The sequence below is a fragment of the Sylvia atricapilla genome, chromosome 3 (assembly GCF_009819655.1).
Source record: "Sylvia atricapilla isolate bSylAtr1 chromosome 3, bSylAtr1.pri, whole genome shotgun sequence".
NCBI classification, from domain to species: domain Eukaryota; kingdom Metazoa; phylum Chordata; class Aves; order Passeriformes; family Sylviidae; genus Sylvia; species Sylvia atricapilla.
The window spans coordinates 84,311,663-84,336,607 of record NC_089142.1 but is presented as its reverse complement, the minus strand read 5'-3'; the positions used below and the strand labels follow the sequence as shown (position 1 = coordinate 84,336,607).

Below are 24,945 nucleotides of genomic sequence, written 5' to 3'. Positions count from 1 at the left end.
TGTCTAAAACAGTGGAGGGAGACTCAAAGAAAAAATTGAAAAGATGACTGGTCTTTTAGTGTCTCTTTCACTCTGTTCTGGGCTTTTTTAATTTGAATGTCAGGAATCTTTTTGATCTGTTTAATGGAATAAATTAGGAGACCATGTGCTGATTACAAATAGCAAATGTGTTTCTGAATACTACTTTTGTCCTTCTTGTGAAAATACAGTGGCTGCCAGGAAACTGTAGTAGGAGTAGACAGTGGAAGCAATTGATACTACAATAGTTATTGTACCTCACACTTGACTGTCTAAACTCTGGGAGCAGAAAACTGATTTAGAAGGGGTAAAAAGGGTTAGGGTTTGGGTTAGGGGTTAGGATTAGGGTTAGGATTTGGGTTAGGGTTAGGGGTTAGGATTAGGGTTAGGGTTTGAGTTAGGGTTAGGGGTTAGGGTGAGGGGTTAGGATTAGGGTTTGGGTTAAGGTTAATGTTAGGGTTAGGAAATGGGCAGGTATGGATTAGAGTTCACTTTTATAAATAGGGTGGAAAAGAGCAAAAGTGTTTGTGGCTTAGGATGGGTTCCTATTGAAGCTGTGAATGAGATCATAAAGGAGAGAGACTGTAGAATCAAGGGAAGGAGAAACTGAGTTACTAGGAAATAAATAGTGAACCCAAAAGAATTATTGAGTGGAAAATGGCTCGAGAGACAAAACAGTACCAGCTGCTTTGAAATTACACATGCAATGAAATGGAGACAATTGGGAAGTGGCTGTTTGCCATCCTTAATTTACCTGTAGCACCCAAAAAAACCTGAAGGTTCAAAAACAGGGGCCTCAGAGGAGTCACATTTACATTTAACTCCTTAAATTTGGAGTTCTGTAGGAAGAACAGGTACAGTTTTAAACTGATTCATATATAATTGTGATCCCTTGGTAAATTTGTTGTCTTTAAGATGAAGAGATTGGTCTGGAGTCAAAGCAATCAGATTAATAGCAGATTTTTTTTCATTTATTGATACTTTTAAGCACTTCGTTTGGAAAAACTCTGTTGTTATAGTCAAAGACCTACTTTTGTCATAATAAACATTGGGCAGGGCAAGGTCTTGTAAAACACCTGTTAACAAAGTCCCAAAAAATGTGATTCCATCATTGACAGCCTGTTCAGTTCATCTAATAAGCATCATGTATTTCATGATTTTCTGTTGCAGCAGCTCAAGTTTTTTCTGTAGAGACTTTCTCATTAAAATTTCCTTTTTTATCTGCCTCTGAATGAGGCATAAATAGTGTTAATGCCAAGAATAACAGTGACTATGTTATGTCATGTACCAATGAATGGTCTCTCTGCATGCTTTTATTAAGTTACTCCTTACAGTGCATTCATCTGTGAGGTTGTGCAGAGAGAAGAGAGGAAAACTCACAAAATGGAAAAAATAGAATAGTATCAGGTCATGCATGGATGAAGCAGTCAGTGTGTTTTTGTTTGGAAACTGTTTGATATTATTTTTCCTGAGAAATATAAAAATGAATTTATTGTTACTGGACTGTATTGCTTTGAGTGGTCAAATACATACTACTGGCATACATTTCTGGGGCTAAATTGAGGTTTTGTGTGGCTGAATGGAATGCCCAGCTTGGTTGGATTGAAAAATGTCATAAGACTTTTTTTCCCCAGACATTTCTGCCAAGTGCGTACAGGAAGTGGCTTTGGCAGTTGTATCCAAACAAGTAACTTCATTTCCTGGAATCTGCTTTTTTGCAAAATGTAGACTTTAGGAAAGAAAGTGTAAAGAGGGATGTTAAGCGGTAGAGGAGAGATCACCCTTAAAAGCCTCTGAGAAGAAGGCACAAATTATCAAACTGCATTTTTTTCTAGATATAGTCACAACAGGGTTATATGATTTTTTTGAAATTGATAGTTTATTTATATAGTAAAAATACTATTAAAAATCTACTGACCATAACTGCACATAATTAATGAAAAACCATTATGTTTATTACAGTTCATTTCACCATGGTGTATTTTATGTCGTTTTAGTGTTTACTGGCAAGGCAGCCACAAAGTATTTGAGATATAAGAGAATGTTTTGTATGACTACTCATGTTATAAGGACCTATTAGCAACCTGAGGTTTAGCAAAACTTCTGTTTACTGTCATTAAAAAAAAAATCTAAAAAGAGAATAGATGTTGCAGGTATAATTTTCAGATATAAAGGAGACATGAGTTGATGTAATATTAAACATATTCTACTAAAAATATGAATATTTTATCTGAGTGATCAGGTGCTAATTTTGCATGCTAGTGGAAATTCATCTTTTTCTAATCTAACTTGTTGGATTTGAACCACACTTTTTTTTTCCCTCTGTTCTTTGTTTATTTGTTTCTTTGTTTGTATGTGTTTGTTTGTTTGTTTGTGGGGGTTTTGTGGGGGCTTTTGGGTTTTAGGGTTTTGGGTTTTTTTCACCTACTCTCTTAAAGTTACTAACCTTAATATTTCAGTAATAGTGCCTGCACTATAGTGTAGTGCTGGATAGCTGCCAATAATATAAGCACAGCCTTCATCTTCCTAAACCCTTAATCTCAGGGTCAAATCATTGGTATTTTTCAGATGTTTGAAAAGCAGTAATCAAAAGCTGTTTTGTATCAAATAATTTTTAAGGGTCACTACTAATGAGAGGCCATTTCGGAATTGTTAAGAGGGGAAAAAAAGTAGATTGAGAAATGCAGTAGCAATGAGACATACTGTGATGCATCAGATAAAAACCTTGGAAAAATTTCCATTTTCTTGTAAATAATATTACAAAATTCTAAATTTTAGACAGCGAGGTAAATGCTTAGAAAAAAGTCTTAATTTCAGAAAAAAAGCAGCAGATTTCACAGATAATCAAGAAATCAGAATATATTTTTTTAGTAATAGATGTAATTGCTTACTACAGAATGACAATGTGTAAAACGACCTTGTATAACCATTGTTCTATCTAGTCCTTAAAGATTCTATTGGTGGATGAAGAGACAGGAAAAAATGTTTTGGAAGCAGTTAAGAAAAATAATTAAAGCATAAGTAAAGATAAGAAAACATGTATACGTTTCCCAAGTGGCACAGGTTGTGTTTGCTATGTCATAAACAGAAGCTGCTGTAAATTTTGAGGAGAGTGAAGGCATTACCTTCCCTTTTCATATTTATTTATTTTTATATTTTATCCTTCATACAGTCATCTATTTTTTGGTTTTATAATGTTTGCCTTTTTATTACTTAAGCAGAGAAGCTTCTGACAGTTGTTAGCAGTTGTGTGCATTGACTACTTGGGCCACTCTTACTAATCCAAAAGAAATGAAACTTTTTTGTAAGAATAATGTACGAGCTCCTGTTAACTTCTGCCTTTGTAGGTTTCTGATTTTTCACTGAATGCTTATGATAAAGTGTGTTGTCTAACCGAGGTTGTTAGCTGGCTTATTCTTGATCACTTAGAAATTTCATGTTCAAAGGCCATCTCTAAGAGCAAAATCTTGTTTTTCTAACATTGAGGAGCAGTTGAAATGATTTGTGAAAGTAAGACAGTGAATTAGATGCAGAAATCAATACAAAATCTTGGAAGTATTGACTCTTAATTTTTAGTCGGCATAACTATTCAAGCCAGTTCTTGAAATTGTTTCTTTTTATTGATAGCTAATTTGTTTGAGAAGCTTTTCTGAAACTATAGACTATGCTGGCTACTTAAAATTCTGTACAAACATGGTCAAACATATGGTATGTTTGATACTTATTGTAAATTCTGAGAGTAAGCTACATGCAAGTATATTTCACGCAAAGCTGTCTCTACTTGCTCAGTAAAAGAGAGTATGGCGCTCAGAGTGGGCTGGGAAAGTTCTGATAAAATTATTGAATTTTTCATTATTAATCTTTTATTCTGCAATACCTCCCCACTTTGATCAGCATTCTTTATTTATGCCATTTACATCCAGTTCTAATTCTAGGAAATAATTACAAATATTTCAGAAATTTCCTGTAATCTTTAAGTGTACAGAGAGAGAGTGACATCAGTTTGAATAATGACCAGTGGTTGGAAACAGAAGAATGTCGTTGATTTGTGTCAGAGCTGTTAAAACAACTTTGCATTAGGGAATACTAGAAGAAAAAGAGTTCTGGGATGATATCCTTTTAACTTGCAGCACGTTTATTTAATTAACTATAGCCTGATAAAAGAGCTCATGGCTCTGATACAGCACATTTAATATTGTAGTAGGGTTGAATGACAAGGAATGTCTATAATTTATTGTCCCCTTTTGATCTTCAGGAAAACAAGCAGTTTAAAGTCATCAAATAAACATAGTGTACTTGGCTTTCAGGATGAATTATGTTATTTTTCTAGTGATAGTCACTTATTTCAACAGATTTTCAAAGGGCAAAACTGCTTTTAATTCTATGTCCTGACATAAGCAGATTTAGAGTGACAGAGGTTATTGGTTCAAAAATTGTCTTTTGATCCTTTGTTGCACCTTAATTATATAGTTCAGCTGGTTACAAATTTTGGTTAAACAGGAATTGAAAGAAGCTGCTTTTCACAGTGGGAATTGTGCCAATATGAAATGGAATTTCACTCAAATACTTTATATTACATTATTGGGGGTTTTGTTTAGTTTTGGTTTTTTGGTAAGAGAAGTTCCCTCAAGAAGGTCCCAAAACCATTGAATTTTCACCAGAAAAACTCTGTGGTATGGTAAGCCAGAGAGACAACAGGCCATTCTTGCCTCTGTGAGCAAACAATTTTGCCTTTAATATCTCTGATACAATAATGTCATCACTTTTGTTTAAAATGAGAGTTTTTTGAATCACTTCATTGACCCAATATAGTGGGATTTCACCTTGAGAGTATAGGAGAATAGGAATTAATTGTCCAGTAATTTTACAGTGGTCATAGTTTTATGACTAAGCTCAAATTAGAAGTTTCTTTTCATTAAGTAATACTTCTTCATTAAAATGCATTAAGATATATTTAACAAGAAAATCTCACTCCAACTTTCTACAGCAGTGTAATAGCAGAAATATTGTTCATGGCCAGTGTTATCCCCCTTACTGCTTCCAGCAGGTAGCAAGCCTGAGGTGAACTAATTTTTCATGAATATGGTCCTCCTTTGTTCCCCTTTATATTCCTTCTTAGTTCTGGGAGCAGTACTGTTTTTAAGCATAAAGGTGTTCTTAATTCATCATCATTCAGCACCTACCATGCTCCAAAACTGAATGTGCAAAGAGGAGAAGGTCCAGGTGAATCCCTGGATTAAAAGAAAAAGGCTTTGTGATCTGTCTGCAAAAGGCTAGACATACAGTGTAGTAAAGAATAACCCATTTTAGCTATTTGAAGACTGCAGAACTGGCACTCTCACATCCAGTCTTATTAATTCAACACCTAGAGATATTTATATATTTGAGTAGCTATTTTCACACTAACAATGGATGTTAAGGATTGTATCTCAGGTGAGAATGATACTAGTTGGAGAATTTCGCATTCCTGGTTTTATTTACATTTTCAATTTAAAATATAGAGATTTAAAGCATTGCTTCTAGGTCAGATGGGTTATTAGAATCCTATGGGTTGGTTTTTTTCAAGTGTTTCTCAGTCTTCTATAAGAAGTGCCTGTGCCAAGAAGAATAAACAGGGATATTTGTTTGAATTCCAGAAATATTTCTGTAGTATAAATGAAATTTCTAAAACATTTTTTATTCCTTCAGGCCATCTAAACTAAGAATACTTATTACCACTTATTACTTTTAGTCTTGATATAAGAAGTGAGGTTATTTCTTTTATCATATTTTCATGCATAAGAAGTCCCAATTTTACCACATACAAGGTTTTAGATGTTTTTAGCTGGTACATAGGATTGGGTAGTGCAATACTAACTTTCACTGACCCTGATAACACTTTAGCCCAACTTCCTTCCATCCTCCTTCACTCAAATATACATTTAGATGGTGTTTCTTTTGAACCACACTGAAATAGCAAGTTGCACAATTTGAGTATTCACTTTAGTGTATATATATCCACCCTAAGAAAAAATACATCCAAATACATAACCATCTGCAGTTGCTCTGTGGTTTTACAATGACGATTTTTAACCTCCTCCGTGGTGAAATTGCCAGAGTAATGTCATACCTAAAGTAATTGAAGAGGGTTACCAGTGGATGCAGTCAGAGAATATGAACTCTGTTTTCACATTAGGAACCTGGAAGCATGAAACCAGATATTCAGTAACAGTAATTAATGTCTCATTCATTTATCACCGGAAAAAAGGGTCACCTCACAAGTGCCTAGATGTCAAATAGAGTTTGCTGTCAGTTATATTCTCGTTGATAAAAGCAGCATTTCCATTCAGCATACATGATTTTTTCTCTGAGATGGTTGACATAGTAGAGTGTGAATGCCTTTTTATTTAAATGCAAGTTTTCCAAGTTGTCTGTAAGCCATTAAGCAAAGAAAATCACAGATTTTTTTTAGAAGTTCTTAAGCTTGGTCTGTATTAGAAGAATAGCAAAAGAAACATTCAAATGGAATTTATTTCTCTGCCTTCATACAGAGTTTTCCGCTGGTCTCTGGTACCTGGGATAACAGAAGGCTGGTGGTGCTGGTAATGACTAAAGTGAGGAAGGCATTCAGAAGCACTTTTCCATGTCCTGTGTAACTAGGTCCCCTCACCTCATTTAGCAGGGGACCCACGTTTTCCCTGGCCTTCCTTTTGTCACCTGTGTATGTATAGAAGTCGTCCTTGTTCTCTTTAAGCCATTTCTTTCCATGTTACACTTTTTGTAGCCCTGTTCAAGAATGGAACAGTTAAACAGCATAACATTAGCACATATAAGGTGATAAGGTAATGTTAGGTCATGGATTGGACTTGGTGAGCTCAAAGGTAATTTCTAAAGTAGTTGATTCTGTGATTCTATGTACTTACTGTACAGCTCACATAAAATAAAGATGAATATCCAGTGGCACTGGAAACAGCCAGTGGTTTCAGTCTTAGCAGGCAAAATACTTTTGATTAAAAACAAAGGGAATATACTTCATTCTTTATTTTTCTCAACAAAATGAATATACTAAGGATGGAAATTAAACTTTTCTTAAGCAGTTTCCAGATGCATTTCAGAAGGTCTTGCTCTAGATGCAATTTGAGATCTTAAAAATTTGACAGGCTGTTCATATATTTTTTGTAACAAGGAGAGCTACTACTTTTCTGTTTTTGGAAATTAAATGGATTAAGTGGAAAAAAATGGATTGATTTATCAATACTTCCATAGAGGCAGGATTTCTCTTTTTGTGATCAACTGCTAATTACTCTAGCTTATACCCATGTGAACTTGAGTAAACTTAATATTATATATTAAGAATGTTCAAGTTAATATTTATGTTCCTTCTCATGGAATCTAAAGGTTCTATTCTTAGAATATTGAAAGTGAATACTACTGTTGTGTTGCATAATTTTGTTCATAAAAATGTGATATGCATGCTATTTGTCATTATTGCCAGAAAAATTTGATTTAAATTCTGAGCTCTTTATCTCATTTTTATTAAGCAGTAGGATTTTGGTAAAACTAACTTAAATATAGCTCTAATTTACTGTTTTAATAAATTATTTTGATGAATGCCTCTGCTCAAAATGTTTTATTAAAATGCAAATTACAACTTTACTTAAACATGCTCAGCCTTCTAGACTGTGTTAACACTGATTCAGAAAGCAAGTACATTTACTGCATGGGTTTGGCAGAACTGTTTTTTAAAAAGGATGTATACGGGATTCAGAAAAAAGTTCAGAAAACTTTTCATTTTTCTACAGTCTACAAAGATTTCATTTAGTACAATTCAATCCTTCAAGATAGATTTTTTTTCCCATTCAAAATGAGATGCAGTGAAAAGGGTTCTTAAAAGCAGTAAAAAGCTTTTAACAGCTCAGAAAGGTCTAAAATAATCAGTTTTACCTAAAGATATCTGAGAGCTTTGTAAAAAACAATATGATAAAATTTGAAAAGCAGAAGTGAAAGTTCAGAAGAGAAATTAGCCAGTTTGATTTTTCAGGCCCTATTGCTATCTCCTCCTTACCTGCTTTGTCTGCTATTTCAAAACCACTGTAGATAAAAAATGGAATATATGAATGTTGCTGGACTGGCAATAACTGCTCTCTTGCTGCATTCACTAATCTTTACCTTGTGTTACTAAAATGCACTGTTTGTGTAACACAAGAGGCACAACGTCCTGAATTCCAAAGCAAATTCAACAATTTTTGTCAGGGTAAGTGTTTAGGAGCATGCAAGTTACACAAGTATTCTCTAAACTTCTGCTGAATTATGGGCACAGGACTCCCATTTCAACTCTACTGGACTTCTGGAGCTTGTCATGTGCCTAGAAGTCCTCAGTTGTGAGATTAGTTGAAACTTCTGAAGGCTCAATTTTTTGTGTATATTTAAAGTACAGTTAATACACATTGATTCAGTCTGTAATTAGCAGTTACAGGATTCCTTTACAGAGGGATAAAATGTTTCTTCAGTAGATGTGTGCTTGAAATTTATTGTGGTCATTGCTGAGGTATAACATGTCAAATTACTTTTTCAAATCCGGATATTGGTAGACAGCATGCTTCTGTGTTCATTCTCAGAGATGAACTCCAATAAAGCTTCAACAGAACAGTAATAAAATTTCATTTTTTTACAAAAAAATTTTACTTGTTTCTTAATTGCTAATGTTCAGTTTCCAAAAGACCCAAGTGATGGAAGCAGTAAAGCTGTTCATCTTGAATACAGACAGTAAATTTTAAAATTAGTTAATTTAGATTGCTGCCTGGCAAAAAGAAATAGCTTACCAGGAAGTTTATCTCATGGTTTCTACTCTGAGCTCTCTACCTCAGCATACCCCATTCAGTCCTGGTATTCCTGCTGGGAGGAAAAAGAAATCAATTTCTCATTAAATGGCTCCTGCACTCCTGTAGTTTATAGCATGAAATAGTAAAAGAAAAAGATAGCCCTAAGATGGCACTAATTAATATTGTACCAAACTACGGAGAATTTTTGTTTGTTTTCTACCTAAGATATAGTATAGACAGGCTTCTACTTCAGAAAACCTCAGTATCTTAATAAAGAAAAAGCTAAAATGTAATATGAAATTAAAAGTACAGTAGGTTTCCAAAACCAGATTGATGTTTATATAACAAGTTATTTTTCCTCTCCTAAATTGTTCTGAAAATGTTTTTTTCTCTTTTGTGGTTTATGGTGTTACTGGCAAGCCTGGTGATAGAAATGATTCTCCAGACACCAAAAATACATGCAGATGTCTACAGATGTCCCTAACAAAAAACTTCACTTGCATTTGGTCCAAGATGTCATGACTCCATTGATGTAGGTTGTCATTTTGCAGAGCTCTTAAAATATTCTTATCCACCACTCAGAGTAATTCTTCTAAAATTGAAAAGATATATTGAAAAGGAGAATTTAAATACCATATCACTCAAAACAGTTATCAAACATGTAAATTGAACAAATTTTGTTGGGACTATTCTATTTTTTTATAAATATGTTGGTCTGGTTGAAAAAGGCAGAAATGTTTTTGAGCCTAAAAGCCCTTTTTGAGGTCTGAAACAAAAGTGGCTATGTTGCTGCTACAGCATATCAAGTACATGAAGCATGTCAAAACTCATTTAATTTGCTATTACTGAATTGAAATCCTCATCAGAAGCCCAGTGGTCTAAATTTGATTTAAAATCAACTCTAATTTGGGTTGACTCAAATGCATAAATATAGGTCTTTTCTTGTATTTAGTAAAACTTTTACAACTGCATCAACCATTGGAGGGAACAGATTTCGATTCCTAAGAAACAAAGGAAATGCACAGTTTCTTTTTAATATCTGCTGTTTGATGTAAACTGCACAATGCAGTGTAACATATATATCCTGTTTTATGAGTAGTTATCTGAAATGTGTGATTCTGTCATATGCAGAAATGAATCATATTTATTCAGAAGTGGCAGCACCATTGGGTGGGTCTCCTAAAGTTCTTGTGGGTTTGACTTCATATTTTCCTTCGTATCCACCCACTGAACTTCTGCCAAGCCTACCATGCTTCATTTCATGCTTTCCCTTTGTACCTACTAATTAAGGACTTCCAATGTGCCTATGTATTATACAATCAAATACAATCTCACAGGCAGCTTTAAAGAAGTAAACGGTTGCAAATAGCAGATGATTTTTTTTTCCTCTTTTTAAACATACCAAGTATCATACATGAAAGTAAAATATTTCTCCAATAATATTTGTGTCAGAACATGACCATTTTATTCCTCACTGCTGAGATATGCAAATATTTTGGTTATGCCAAATAGCTTCTAATTGCACTCTCATCTTTATGCTCCAACTTTGACATTGACAGCTCTGGTGCCCACTGGCTTTTTGAAGAGAATATACTAATAGAAAAGTTGGCATGTAGTAAATCGTCAATGCTAGTGCAGATATTCTAGAGCATCTTGATTCCATGTCGTGTAATCAGAGGAATTATAATAAAAATTATATATGAGAAATCCATAAGAAATAAAAACATAATCAGACCAAAATGATCCTGTTAACTGAGTCTGACATCTAGGAAAATATGCACTCCACCAGGTGGAGGACATGAACATATATAAAGTTGCTATTAACAGTTTCCTTTTATCCTGCAGTTCTCTCTAAAATTGTGCTTTGCAGCATATGACAGGGAGGCAGACTGGTACACTAATTTTCCAGAAGAGGAAAATAAGGGAGAGGTATTTCAATAGTTTCAATCTTTAAACATAGATATCACTTTAAGAGTCAACCTGATGTCAGACTTACCACATTTCAGTAAGGAGCCTAAAACCACATTTCTGACTTTCATTAGACATTAAAGGTCAAGTGGCTTTTGTTGCAAAAGTAGAGGTGTTAGAAACATACCTGTGCTGCAATTTGAGATGTCTTAAAATAGTGAAACTGAAGAAATTTGACATTGTCGAATATGATAGCTGAATTGTGAAATTGTGAAATTCAGCTATTGTATCTCATTTAGAGTTTTGTTGTTTTTCTGTAGTCTTAGACAATACTAAAGTAGTCAATTTCATCTTCTTTAAAATTACGTTTATATTTCATTTAACCTTTGGTTTTGAAATACAGTTCAGTATTTTCCTTAATACTTCTTCAGAGGAATATTAATTAATGTAGTAGTCTACTCCTTACGAGATTCTTGTAAGTAGTTGCTTGCTGGGTTTTGGAAGTATTTCAGTTGAACTTTATAAAAATTGACTATTACAGAGTTGACATTATATGTAATAGCTAGGGGTTTTCTGTTTTATTTTAGTAATCTTAAAGTAATCCCATTTTTAGTAATATTAATCGCATTAGAAATAGTGTTTGTCTTTGATTTGTGTCCAACATGCTACTGTACAAGATTGTTCTTTGCTGTTCCTCATTTTGAGAGTTTCAACAAATTGTTCATTTTGCCCTCTTCCTCCCCTCTAAATAAACAAACTCCAGAGCCGTAGAAATTAATTTATGCCCATGTTTTATTTAGTTCATCACATCTGAATATTCTGGTTTTCCTTCAAGACTTTCAACTTCCCCAGAAACTGTTCAACACTGCAGGAGTTCTGTGAGCAATATTGCTTTATGTCTTTCCCATTTTTGAATTGTAGTCTAGTGAAGATAGCCATGTGTAATACACATGCTTTACACGAGAAATTTAGCTGAGCTTTGCAGTGGGAAATTATTTGTTGTATATTGTTTTGCCATTTGTTTGCCTATTTTTAAGTATTTATTCTTTATTGACTCATTATTGCAAGCTTTGTTGCATCTTTCTCCATTCTGAACATATGGCTATGACATCTTGATGGATCCTGGTAAAGATGTAATGGATTATGCTTACATGACCTCTAATACCTTAGTTCTATTGCAAAGACTTACCAAATAAATTGTCTTTAGTTTCATTTGAAAGTTTTTGAAGTTCCTTATTTCCCATTTGATAACATATGGAAATAGATAATAGCCAAAACAGGCTGACAGTCCTTATAAGCATGAAGACTCACAGTTCATGCTAGTTGCTATCCTGAAATTCTTCAGACCACCTGAATGAAAGCTTTCCTTGAGCCAAAGGGACTCTTGCCTTCTATTAATTTCAGTGCAAGGGTTGACAACTCTCGTCTAACAGACCACTTAGTAAAAATGAAAAGAAAATAGAAGGACAAAGTATTTTACTCTGAAAACGAAGTTTCTGCAAAACAGATACATGGGCAGATATGTGGACAGATGCCTTTCTCATCAGAATACATTGTCTGAAAAGTTATTCCCAAGAGTTTGCTTTTGTTGACAGTCTTAATGTTCCTCCCTCAGAACAGATCAACTTGCAATCTTAATACTTCGCTTCTGGAGAGTTGTTTCCAGTTTTTTTGTGGGTTAAACCGGCAGCCTCTGACATGAGGCTCTTGAAACCCCTTCAGAGCTCTCCTGCCAGGACCAAAATCTGGTTGCAGGGCGGTGTTGTGAGGAGACACTGTGGTTCTGCTTTCAGACAGAGATGATGTCAATAGCATGCTATTGTTTGGTGAATTTTCCCAGATCAAGCTGAAGAGCAATGTAAACTATAGATTTTCTGTAGATTTCATGCATTAAACTTTATGAAGACCTTCTCCTTCTGAGCAATAACCCTTTTACAACAAACAAACCAAAAAAACAGAAGGTGGCCAGACTCAAGACTGGAAGTACCCTTTCCAGACTGAGCAGTCTTTAAATTTGTATGGGGGGAGAAAAAAAAGAGAAAAGAAAAAATAAAAAAAAAACTAAAACAAAGCACCTTAAAATTGTCAAGTATTTATAAATTTTGATCACTAATTCAATCTGCAGTAGGATTTGTTTGTGTTATATTCATTTAAAAATCAGTATGGTCATGTGAATATATAACAGTGTTTGATCATTTGTAAGAACAAAATAAGGTCTATGTTTATCCCCTTGCATGCTCCTGCCTATTCAGTGTAATCCTGGAATAATTCCAGTGCATAATATTTAATTTAAAAATAGCATTCAGCCAAATAATTTCTCTGTTGGCAGTTGAAGACCCAGAGCTACACTATACCCTAAATGTTCATTTAAAGTTAAAGTTTCTTTAGCATTTGGATGGCTGTAAATGGCATTTGTGTATGTAACAGCATAGAATGAATTCTTAAAATTTCTAAATTAGTGAGTGATAGAATAGCATGCGCAATATCTGCCAGGGTCATCACTGATATGCAAGCTTCTACCTCCTATAGGCATACAACTGAGTCTTTAAATCACTTTGATATTTTCTTATCTTAAAAAGTAATCAGCAGCGACCAAAAGCCTTATGGTTTTGTTCACTGTATTTTGAATTATTACTGGTTTTGAGAGTTTAGCTGTTATCAATGCTACAGCAACCTTTCTATTTCTTGGTCATATCAGATCTTGTTGCTGTAATTCAGAGCTCAGGAGACATAGCTGCTGACTTACCCAAGTTCAGTGGGACAGCTGTAATTTGCACATTTCAGCAGAGGAGCTATTGAACCAAGATTTTTTGCTTAATATGAGAGCTGAGAGCATTCACTGGGTCAGAGAACAGACTGAAATCAAACCTTCAATGGGAACATTCCCAAACATATGAATTCATGATGTGAATTGAACATGAATTTTACCAAAAATTTCAGCTATGTGAATTTTCTGTAAATGATGATGGGTTTGCTGTGAACTTCACATTGTGTGAGTTGGGCATATTTGTGTTTTGGTATTCAAGCCAAGTAACACAATCTAACAGGAAAGGTATAATTAAAATTAGGTTGATACAAACTATATCTCTCTTTTATGCAATCCTGTCAACTGGGGTTTCATGAATGTGATTGAAAGAAAATTTTATGCATTTTCCAATGATCTGAATTATTTTTATGGTAATGACTATTCCAGGTCACATTGTAATGACTTGATGACATATGTTTCCTGGTTCTCATCCTGCAGGATGTGATGGTTCTTCCTTAGATAAGAATTTTCAAATATTTATTTTGTAACACCATGCCATGGTAATTAAGAAGGAGAGGAGGAATTTTTTGGCTTTTTAAGAGTGAAAGAAATTGTTTTCTCTAGAAGTTTTAGCTGAACTATTCCACTACCCTGCCAACTACCACTACCACATCAACCATGGAAAATAAATAATCTTCACTACTGAGCAGAATGAAAACCCAACTACTCCATCAAGCTTTCAATGTCTCTTGCAGTCTTTTGCTGTTATTAACATTGTTGTCTTTCCTTATTTTCTTCATAAAAGAAAATCTTCTCTGCCATTACCCATACGCTGCAAAATTATTCCATAGCTGTTGTATGCTCATATTATACTGAAATACAATCTCAATAGTCCTTTCTAAGTTTCTTTCCTTTTATACCATTTTCAGAATGGGTTTGTTTACTGCTTCATATGTTTCTGTATTTTTTAAAAGTGAACTGCATAAGTGAGAAAATTTCCCCTTCCCAGGTGTTCTGGGGATCTATTTTTGTGTGCTTTGTTTGGCTGTACAAATTTGATGCTTTTTCAAACTAGTGCTCAAAAATTATTATCAGGTTACCTTTAATTTTTGTTGATGCATTTCTGCCAGACAGTAGCAATAATCACTGTAATAGCTTTGTTTTCCAAATGTACTTTACTGTTTTAAGTTGCACTCTCAAAGGCAGCAAGCACATGGTCAGAAGAGTTAAATACTTTACACTGCAGTGTTATGTATGAGTAAGAGCATGTCACTGTTTATCTTAGGCTTGATCATGAATTTTTCTAGGCTTTCTGCACTTAATAATATAAGCTTTTTCTGCAACAAAAGCAATTCCAGGAGGTCAATTCAGGCTACATGTTAAAATTAGTGCTAGAGATGTCATGAATGTACCATAAAATTCTGCCTGCAAAGCTGTCTGTTTTTCTACAAGGCAAGCATGAAACATGAACATTATACTTTCAGGTCATCACCACAGAAAAATATATTTTCCTGAATTTTTTCAGTCTTTTGGATCACACAACAGTAAATAGTGCACTGTATCTTTCTTTGATTTTCTTTTTCAAAAAGGGTGGAGCATTTCTGCATGTTTTGCCATTCAGACGTTCCTGGTGGTTCTATTTTCAACTCAAAATTTTTGAATTAGTAACAGATGTGCTGATTCTTTGGACTGAAACGGGGGGCAAAATTTTCTCTATATTTTAAAGAAATCTTTTTACACTTTTACTTATCATTAAACCCTGAGTCATAGTTTTTGCTACCAGCTTTCTCTGTAAATAGTATCTTACATCACAGAAATCTTGCTGGAGTGAATGGGAACTTATCCTGATGATGAGGTGCACCAGAATATTGTTAGAATTACTTTAAAATGCAGCTTATGGACCAGTAAGGGGTAACATCCTAGTATTGCACATCCCAGCCTGTTTAGGCATGTTTTGCCTATTTCTTGCCTCAGCTCCATTGATGTAAATGAGTGTAAGACTTGGTGATGCTGACCCTGAAAGCAATGTATTTCATGCTTATCAAATGAGAAAATTGTGTTAAAGAGAGCAGAAGAAATGGGAGAAATCTGGAGAAGGAGAAAATCCTTACGCCAAAATTTCAAAGCAGGTAGAAAAAGAAACTGAAAAAGAACTGGTATACGTGCATATGTTACTGGTAATGCTGGTCCACTGGCATAAATATAGACAAAACACTTGCAGAGCAGAAATCCTGGGGAGTTTTATAGATCTTGTTCAAAATGGATTTGGGGGTCTTGATAGCTCTGAGGCAGGAAGGCAGACTTGTGGGTAGGACAAAGGAATGACTCAAGAGGGGAAAATCAAAAGAGAATCAAAATCCAATTTAAGGGATATCATTTTCTGGATTTAACTTGCAGCTTGGAGGTTGAATTAAAGGTGGAGCTATTTTGCATTCTTCACAAAGTTTGAGTGTTGGAGTCCTCCCCCTTTCTGCTCCTGAACTGTCTTCATTCCTGTAATTTATTTAAGTGCAAGTCTCATCCATTCTTCTTGCTTATTTGTATTGGTGATAACACAGATTCTGGCATAACCTCTCATTCTCCTTAAGCCCTTAAATGGTTTTGTTAATAATACAGATACAATGTATCTTACTGGGATCTATAGATCATCTAGCAGTAAGAACTGAAAATAATATCGACTGTAATATTTTTCTATAACTATTTAAAAGAATTTAATGGCCAAATAAGTCTTTACATTCTGCTGCACAAAAGGAAACAAACAACACCTTGTAAATGTAAAAGGCACCAACCATTTGTGTAGGTAGAAACTTACTTTACCTATAAGGGTATGGCAAAGTATTTGCTAATTAAAGAAGCCTGATTTTTTCTTCCAAGAATATTGAAAATAGTCAAGGTATATATAGGGCCCAATGTGAAACAGATGAAAGAAATACAGAAGCAAACTGCATTATGCTGTTGAGAAAATACCTCTGGCTCGCACTTAAGAATATTTCAAATATTTCAAATTTTCAAAGTTCAGTTTTACTTACAAACATTTGAAATTATCTTGATGAATTATATACCTCAAGAATTCAGACTTTAGAGAAGTGGCACGAAACATAAGTAACTTGTCAGATAATAGAAATCTTTTGTCAAAAATGCTTTCCAGTCAGTGGAAAACTGAACTTAGTCTTCTCTTTGCTTTAAGACCCCTAGGCTGACTTGCTGCATGTATCTAGAAAGGATTTAAATCAGTGCAAAATCTCTGTCTTTTGATGACTCTGAAGAAGTTCTCTTTTTTTTTTTTTTTTTTTTTTTTTTTATCTTGGGGCAGGAGAAAAGATGTCACTTGGATGCCAAGAAGCTTTTGAAGTTTTCAAGCGGGACCATGCTGACAGCATAACCATTGAGGACAACAAACAGCTTCTCAAGCAGAGGTGAGTGTCACATGAAAATAAAGCTAGGGGAAGACATCTGTAAGTTCATTAACAGTCTGGGCAGGAACATGTAATTTTACACCAGACATCCCAGGCTTCTGTTGAGGGCTAATTACAGGCACTTCACCTTTTCTTACTTAAAACATTTCATATTCAGAAGGCACTGAGTGATGATAGAAGTCTGCATAGAAATGAAAATAGCATGAGGAATCTTAGTGCATATTTCCACTGCTTTTATTCGTCTTCACACAGCCATGTTGAAGCAACGTGGCAATGGCATTCATGATTGAGAATTATCCAGGGGAAGTAAAATCCATGGGACTGAATAAATTACTGCAATTTCCATTGTCAAAAATGCTTTACTGGCTTCAGCACTGAATTGGATGGTAAGCTAGGAGATGCTTAACATATGCATGTCTGCATGTGCATGTGTCCCTAACCTGTTTGCCAAGTGATTTTAGCTTCTCCCTGCCAGTTTTGCATTCACAAACAGAAATAATACTTTCTTCCTCCACATTTGTTGTTAATGTTGGCAAAACACTTCGTATGTCTGGTGAAAATAGTAATAATGGCAAAACATTGAAAACATGAATTTACATACACATTTTAAACCTCACAAATTAAACCACCAACACTTGACTATGTGGATAACAGTACTGCTTCGATGTCAGCTTTTGAAGTGTTCCCCCTCCTAGCACTGCAAAAGAAATACACAGCTTTGAGATTGCAGATGCCAAAAGCAAATCTCTAAATCTATATATGCAACTATTCTCCTAAAAATTGCTTAGGTGTATTTTGTTTATTTTTTCCTGTTGGGTTGGTGGGGTGGGTGGTTTGTTTGATTGTGGGGTGCTGTTGTTCTGGTTTGGTTTGGGTTTTGTAGAGATTTTTTTGTCCTGAGGTTTTCTCCTTCTCCAGGTTTCTTCTGCTTTCTTCTGTTTTCTTAAACACAATTTCCTACTTCATAAGCATGAAAGGCATTTTTTCCAGGGTCACCAAGTCTTACTTATTTCAATAAAATTGAGGCAAGAAATGATCTCCACATCTTTGTGACTTACTCAAATTCTTGCTGTTTATCACTTTTCTGAACTGATTAACTTTTTACCTGGATCTATACCTCGGCCACAGGAACACAAATTGCTAAGGTATTAGACATATATAAGCATTTGTCCATGTAAACTGGATATTTAGTAATGCCTTTCTTATGATCAGTTTTCGAGATCATGCCACAGCACTGCATCAGCACTGCATAAATGATTACACTGCAGCCATTTCTGGTGTTGCTATTCAGAAGAGCACCTAATAGCTACAGCATAATAATGAGAGCAATACAGTTCTGAGCTATACTCTGCCTTTCCTCTAGTTAATCACAATTCTTCCATATTTTTTCTGTATGTTATTACTATGAAGCAAATCAGTATTTCCTTCTGGTTTCAGTACGTATAATATTGATGAGCAGAATCTACTAAGTTTGACAGATTTGCTTTCTCTAAAGGACAAAGAGATTCAAACTAATGCCTTGTGTAACCCCTCTCTAATAGACATCAGCTGATTGCTGAAATCAGTTCTAATGTGTATTTTGATACTTTGGAACAAGGCAGTTTCCCCTGCCATTTGCAGTAATTTTTAGCAAAGATGCTTATAGCTCCAAGTTTACCGAGTTCATTAGAATGGATTTGTATCAAATCCAGTCTGTAATTTGGAATGCAGCCTCTGAACTACTGGTCACACAAAAGCTCTGTTACCCAGCCAGTGTTCAAATTGCACAGGAGGGAGAGTGTGGACACCACATGTTTAAAGGTTACCATAGCTTCCCGTTATGTGTAGGCTTCTCTTGTTAATAATTTTGTTTATAGTTGCATAACCACTTCTGTCATACCACAAACAGTGTTTGGTTCACAAATTACTTATTTTTAGCTGTCTTATTTTTTCCTTTGGGTATTTTGGGCAGATTTTCTTGGCTTGCTAATTATCACAGAGTCAGAGAATAGGCTGAGTTGGAAGGGATCTTTAACAGTCATCTAGTCAGACTCTGCTGCAATAAGTCGGGACATTTTCAAGTAGATCAGGTTGCTCAGAACAAAGTGAAGATTGATTTTGAATGTGTCCAGGGATGGGACATCCACCATTTCTCTGGGCAATCTGTTCTAGTGTTTAATCACTCTCATTGTAAAAAATTTCTCTCTTATACCTAGTCTAAATCTACCTTGTCCTATCACAAGAGCTCCTGCTAAAACATTTGTCCTCATTTTCCTCATAATCTCCCTTTAAATATTGAAATGCTGCAGTAAGGTCATCCTGGAGCCTTTTCTTCTTCAGGCTGAAAAATTCCTGTTCTCTCAGTCTGTCTTCCTAAGAGAAGTGTTGCAGCTCTGATGATTTCTGGGGCCCTGTTCTGGACCCATTCTAACAAGTCCATGTGCTCCAGAACTGGACACAGTGCTGTTGAATACATTTAGTGCTAGTAGCTCCGTGTGTAGCTGCACTTCAAGCTCTGGTTGGCAGGAGCCCGAGGCAAGAGGCCTTGAACTGGCACCAGTCCCTCACATAACAAAATACACAGAGACCTGTGGTTCCAGCCAGATGGACAGACGCTTAGAGACAAAGTAGGAGCCAGTGCCTCAGGATGAAGAGCAGACTTTCATGCTCTTAGACTGTGAGGGTATAAAAATCCAGGATTTCCTTTGTTCAGGGTCCCTCTTCAGAGTCACCAGCTCAAAGTGTCATCCTGCTATTGCATCTTGATTATTAAATTATTAAGGACCCAGACATCTGAGTCTCTGCTGTGGGAAATTTGGGGTTGAGGCAATAAGGAAATATTGTCTGACTCTGGTAAGTGCAGGGAGTTAAGCAGTTCACTTGTTGGTTCACTGGAGCCACTCACTGCAAAGGGGCTTTGGTCCTAGCTCAGGTGAGAAGAGGGTAACTCGTTTTGGCTAAGGACAGGGTTAATTTTTTGTGGTAGTCGTGAGAGGGCAGGGCCTGGAGCCATGAGGGCATAACCAAGACCATATTGTTATTCAGTACCATCCTATGTCATGGCCAGAGGCAGAGGCAAAGGATGCTCTTATTTCAGAAAAGAGTGTTCCTTTTCCATTGGGGAAGTGTGGCAGAGAGGGCAGTGGGATAACGCTGATCCCAGCTGGAGGGAGCACTTTGGGTGGCATGACTGTGGTTGGGTCAAGCTCCAAACTTTCTCTTTTGCACTTTTTGTCTCTTAACACTTTTGTTAAGAATATTTTTGCTGCTATTATTAATTTTCTTATTTCATTGCTATTTTCAGAAAATTGTTATTATCTCAAATAGTAACCTTTGCCTTTCATGCTTTCAATTGGAGAGGAGCAAATGGAAGTGTGTGTGTTTTTTAGTGGGACTTCTAAATCAGAGAATACATTCCTAAACCATTCTGGCTCAATCCCTACACAGGCAGTATCACTATACTCTTCCTAGGGTTATCCATCTGTGCTTCTACTGCCTGAGCATTTTCTGCATGTACTTTAAATTGATTTGCAGATCTCAACTCAGCCATACTGGTCTCTTGCCTTCCTTGCTTGATTTTCTGCTCCTGGGGATTGTGAGTGTTTGCACTTCATGGAAAACATTTTAAAAGACCTACCAGCTTCGTTCTATACGTCGAAGGCAGTTTTTCAGGGGAGCCTATTGGCTAACTCCTTGAAGAGCTGGAAGTTTGCTCTCCTAAAACTGAGGCACCTAACTTTACTCTTGCCCTGGCCCATATCCCTCTGGACTGTGAACTCCACCAACACACAACCACAGTAGCCCAAGCTGCCTTGACTTCTCCAATTAGCTTGTTACTTTGATTACCTATAAGTCCAGTATCGACTCCCTCTGGTAAGGCTGTCTATTACCTTGCTTTAAAGTTATCCTCCATGCAGTCCAGGAGTCTCTTTGATTGCCTGCTGTTTGCCATGCTACTTTTTCAGCAAACGCTGACATGTTTGAAGTCCCCCATGCGGACAAGAGCCAGAAAGTGCAATGCCTCTATTAGCTGGAGTGTGAAGGCCTCATAGATAGGCTCCCCTTGATCAGGCATCCTGTAGTAGATGCCAACCACTCCGTTCTCTCTGTTGCCTCAGTCTCAGACTCCTATCCATCAGCTATCAGCCTGCAGATAACTTGTTCAGAGACAGCTCTTCATACTCAGTCTGCCTCTTGGTTTAGAGACCAACCTCTCCACCTCTACTCCTTACTTGTCTCTTCTGACAACCTGTAGCCATTGGTAGGCAAACTCAGGTTATGGGATTTGCCCCACCAAGTTTCAGAAATGGCAACTAGATCATAGTTTTCTAGCAGTGTAGTGACTTCCAGCTTCTTCTCTCTGTTGCTCACGCAGTATGCATTGGTATAAAGGCACCTCAGCTGTTGGCTGCTCCATCTTCTTAGAACACACCTTAATTCCTTTGAAGTATTTCCTTGGTGCTCCCATGTTAGCTCCTATTGCCTCAGAAGCCCCTGGCAGATCTCAGTAAGACATGGTGTGCATTATATCATTCTTATATTATTGAGTGGTGAACTGTCTATGAGCCTACTTGGAAGTTTCGCTGTGAAGGTCACAACTGTTGCTTGGGCTGTGAAATTATTCATATAGATGTGACTATACATGGTCATCCATATAAAATATAGATGTATTTTTTCTATAACTACTGGTGTAAAAATTATCAAAAGCAGTCAGCTAATTAAATCAGATACTGACAAGCGTTTGTTTTGTTAAAAAATATATATAAAAGAAAAAATGTGGTTTTGAATAAAGCTTTTCACCTACTATGTCAGAGTTCTTGACAGGTGCAGTAGCTTATATGTAACTCAGTAATGTCTCTGAATTTAAAAATACATAGTCAAAGAGTTCAAGTGACCCATAATTGATTCAGTTTGCCTTCAATTCAAGTTGCCTATGGGAAGCACCTTTGTAAGATAGAAAACGTGGTCTTCTACAGCTTTACAGCAATTTTTTTTTTATTTTTCTTCCATACATTAATAACTGCTTCTCTGCTTAAAAGAAACCACCCTGTGTTTATACCCGGACAGAATCAGATTTCTGCAGTTTGGACTTTCTATACTTGACTTCCAGAGAACTTAATATCCTATTTCTTAATGCAATCATGTTCTCTTAGGATTGTTCCTCTGAAGAGGAGGAAAATGCATCCCATTTTCTGGTGAAATATGCTACCAAGCAATCTTTCCAGTTGTGCCACTACAGTGCAATATTGCATACTGCATGAAGCTTTTAAATCTCATCTTAGTCAATATTTCCAGTAGTAAAATTCTACTGAGCTTACAGATGTGAGGTAGATCTAGTTTCCTTTTTGTTGTTCTCCATTTTTTCCCCATTTTCTTCTTTCCTTGCTTTCTGTTTTTTAGCTGGTTAACAGCTAACTTGTTTTTTCAGTACCTCTGGGCAAGTTTCATGGAAAAGATGAGTTTCATTTGGGTCACTTGTTGTTTTAATTTCTAATAATTAAAAACAAGTGAATATTCATTTAATTCACTGAATGTCTTTCTCATTAGACAGCCTCTGAGTTTGTCTTGGTTTACATAATAAGTTAGAGATTTGTTTCCCAAGATGTTTATATTTTAATTACTGGCATTGGGATTCAAAGACTGAAATATTTGCCAAAATGCTTTTTCCACTAAAATTAGTGAGTGGCTAAATTTACTCTGGGGTTTCAAATGCAGTATTTATCTTGTAGGTAATGGAAGCCATGATTTGGCAATTTCAGCCTTTCTGTTGAGTAGTTTCCATGTAAGATATACATGACTTTTTTCAGCTAACAATATAATTGTTCATTCATAGCAATATCACCTTAAAGCTAGATGATGCCATCCTTTTTTTTATTAAAGTAGTATTGGAAAGAGTTTTTCCCCATTCATTATCAGAGTCAAGTCTTATATATTTACCTGAATAATTTTGTTTTACTAGGATTCATAGTCACAGATGGAATCTATTGAAACGTGATCAATTAATGCCAAATTTCAGTTTTTGTTATTGTGCTGGTTTATAAACTATGGTGTTTGAAAAACAGATGCATGAACCATTCAGCTATTGGCAGTAACCAATGAATAAAGGCTGGGTAAAAATTGACTTCAGCTTTTCCAGATAAATCTGTCTGTGAACATGAATCAGAGTCAAAAGCCAACATGAGATTTGTCTCAGATTTTATAAGTAATAAGTAATTGATGGACTTACTATGGGACCTTGAGGGAAAGAAGGAGAGAGGTACTTCAGAGCTTCTTCCCTTTGATATTTACACAATCCTTAATGCCTACTCAGGGCTCTAAGTCAACCCCAGTAGAACAAGCTTTTCTAAAGTCTAGCAGAAGCTTCAATGGCTTCCACCTTTTTTATGTAGGAAAGAGTAAGTGCTCAGGAACCCTCCAACTTCAGCCATTTAGCCTTTTGGAATTCAGCCTTGAAAGCAAATGTTTTGTGAGCAGGTACCAACCTAGGCACTTGAAATTCTAATTTGTTCCAGTCATATGAAGAAATGGACTAATTGAGAAGGGGGAATTTTTTACATCCCACCTGTGTAGGGAGAAGCCATATTTGTTTACTCTGTTTTGATATTGAGTTAGACAGAAGTGCAATTTGTGGATTTCTTCAGTTACTTTGATTAGATAACAACTCTTCTAGATGGTTTCTCTTAGACCAGACAATCTCTCCTAATGGAAAATTGCTTCCAATTAGTTCTACTTACAAATTAAAAAGTAGTATTGGATAATTCTGTATTTTATTGTGGTAAACTTCTGTAACTAGTTGTTCTTTAGAATAATTCCGTATCATTATGCTTGCATTGACAGGTTTGATGAAGCTAAGTGCCTTGGAGAGAAATTAAATGAAGTGAGAAATAAAATAAGTGAGTACATTTTAACTTCATTTTACCTTTTAGCTGATGAAATCACAGAATTCAAATATATGGGAGGAGATTCTAGTTTTTAAAAGAAAAAAGTCAATGCACAGCTAAGACTTCCAATAATGTAAACTGTAAGCTGATGATAGCAGTAATAATTTTAAGTACAAATTTTGATTATTTCAAATACCATAATGTGAAATCTAGCTCCTTTCTTTATTTGACAGGATGTTGAAATTTATCAAGAAGAGAAGTTAAGGTATTAGCATGGGATTTTTAAATTTTATTTTGGAATAGAAGGATCCAAAACCATCATTTGAAAAATTCATATCTATGGATTAAGGATTGTATTTATCCATAAATATATATGACTTCTGATAAAAGATTACCACTCTACAATTTGTACAGATTAATTAGAGCAATTTTGAGGAGTGCCTCAGTTGGGTGCAGAGTTTCATCATTTTTTCCTTTAAGGCCCCAACAGCATATGTTTAGTATCCAGTTTCAGATTGTTCAATGTTAAATATCACCCACAGATATATTCAGCCCCAAGGGAGGTCTTATATGATCCTCCTAGAAGCCTTTGATATGTTCCTGGTTGATTCTGGAGTTCTGTTGATTCCAAACCTGGAGGCTATCCAGGATTTCTGTCAGATATTAAACAGTTTTTTCTGTTCCTGAAGTTCTTGGAGATCAGGTCCATGTCCTCAATTTTGCACACACTGAGGTGAGCCATCTCTTCAACGTTTCAGATATAGGCTGTGAGGGACCAGATTGAAAGGTAATCTGGCATCCAGGGCAAGTGGTGTAGATCTTGCTCTTATTTTCTACCTCCTCCTTCTTTGGGTGGCACCAAAAAAGACGTGGACAATGAAGTCATTATTATCACTTCATGTCTCAGAACAGCACTTGACTTCTGGGAAAGGACAAATATCTAACAACACAGCTGCCAAGTGCTCTGTACTTACACAATAGCTATGATTATATTCTCTGTGGTCATGAATGATAACTACTGCCAGATTCCCCTCCCAATCACCTTTGGGTACACCACAAGTCCCTCAGAGATATGCAGTATATTTAAATTATGCCAGGTATGCAGAAAGCCTCAGCCATGTTGGCAATATGTTTTCAAACCACAGCACAACTGATTTTTGGAATAGATCCAGAAGCAGAGACATCAGGTGCTGAGC

General features: G+C 35.7%; 1 protein-coding gene across 1 annotated transcript in view; it reads left to right on the top strand.

Moving 5' to 3' along the window:
* Nucleotides 1-24,945, top strand: part of KIF6 (kinesin family member 6) — a 150,720-nt gene that overhangs the window by 74,666 nt on the left and 51,109 nt on the right. Inside the window, 2 exon segments of the mRNA XM_066316033.1 lie at nt 16,787-16,889; nt 23,706-23,761. Coding sequence (XP_066172130.1) covers nt 16,787-16,889; nt 23,706-23,761 — 159 coding nt within the window.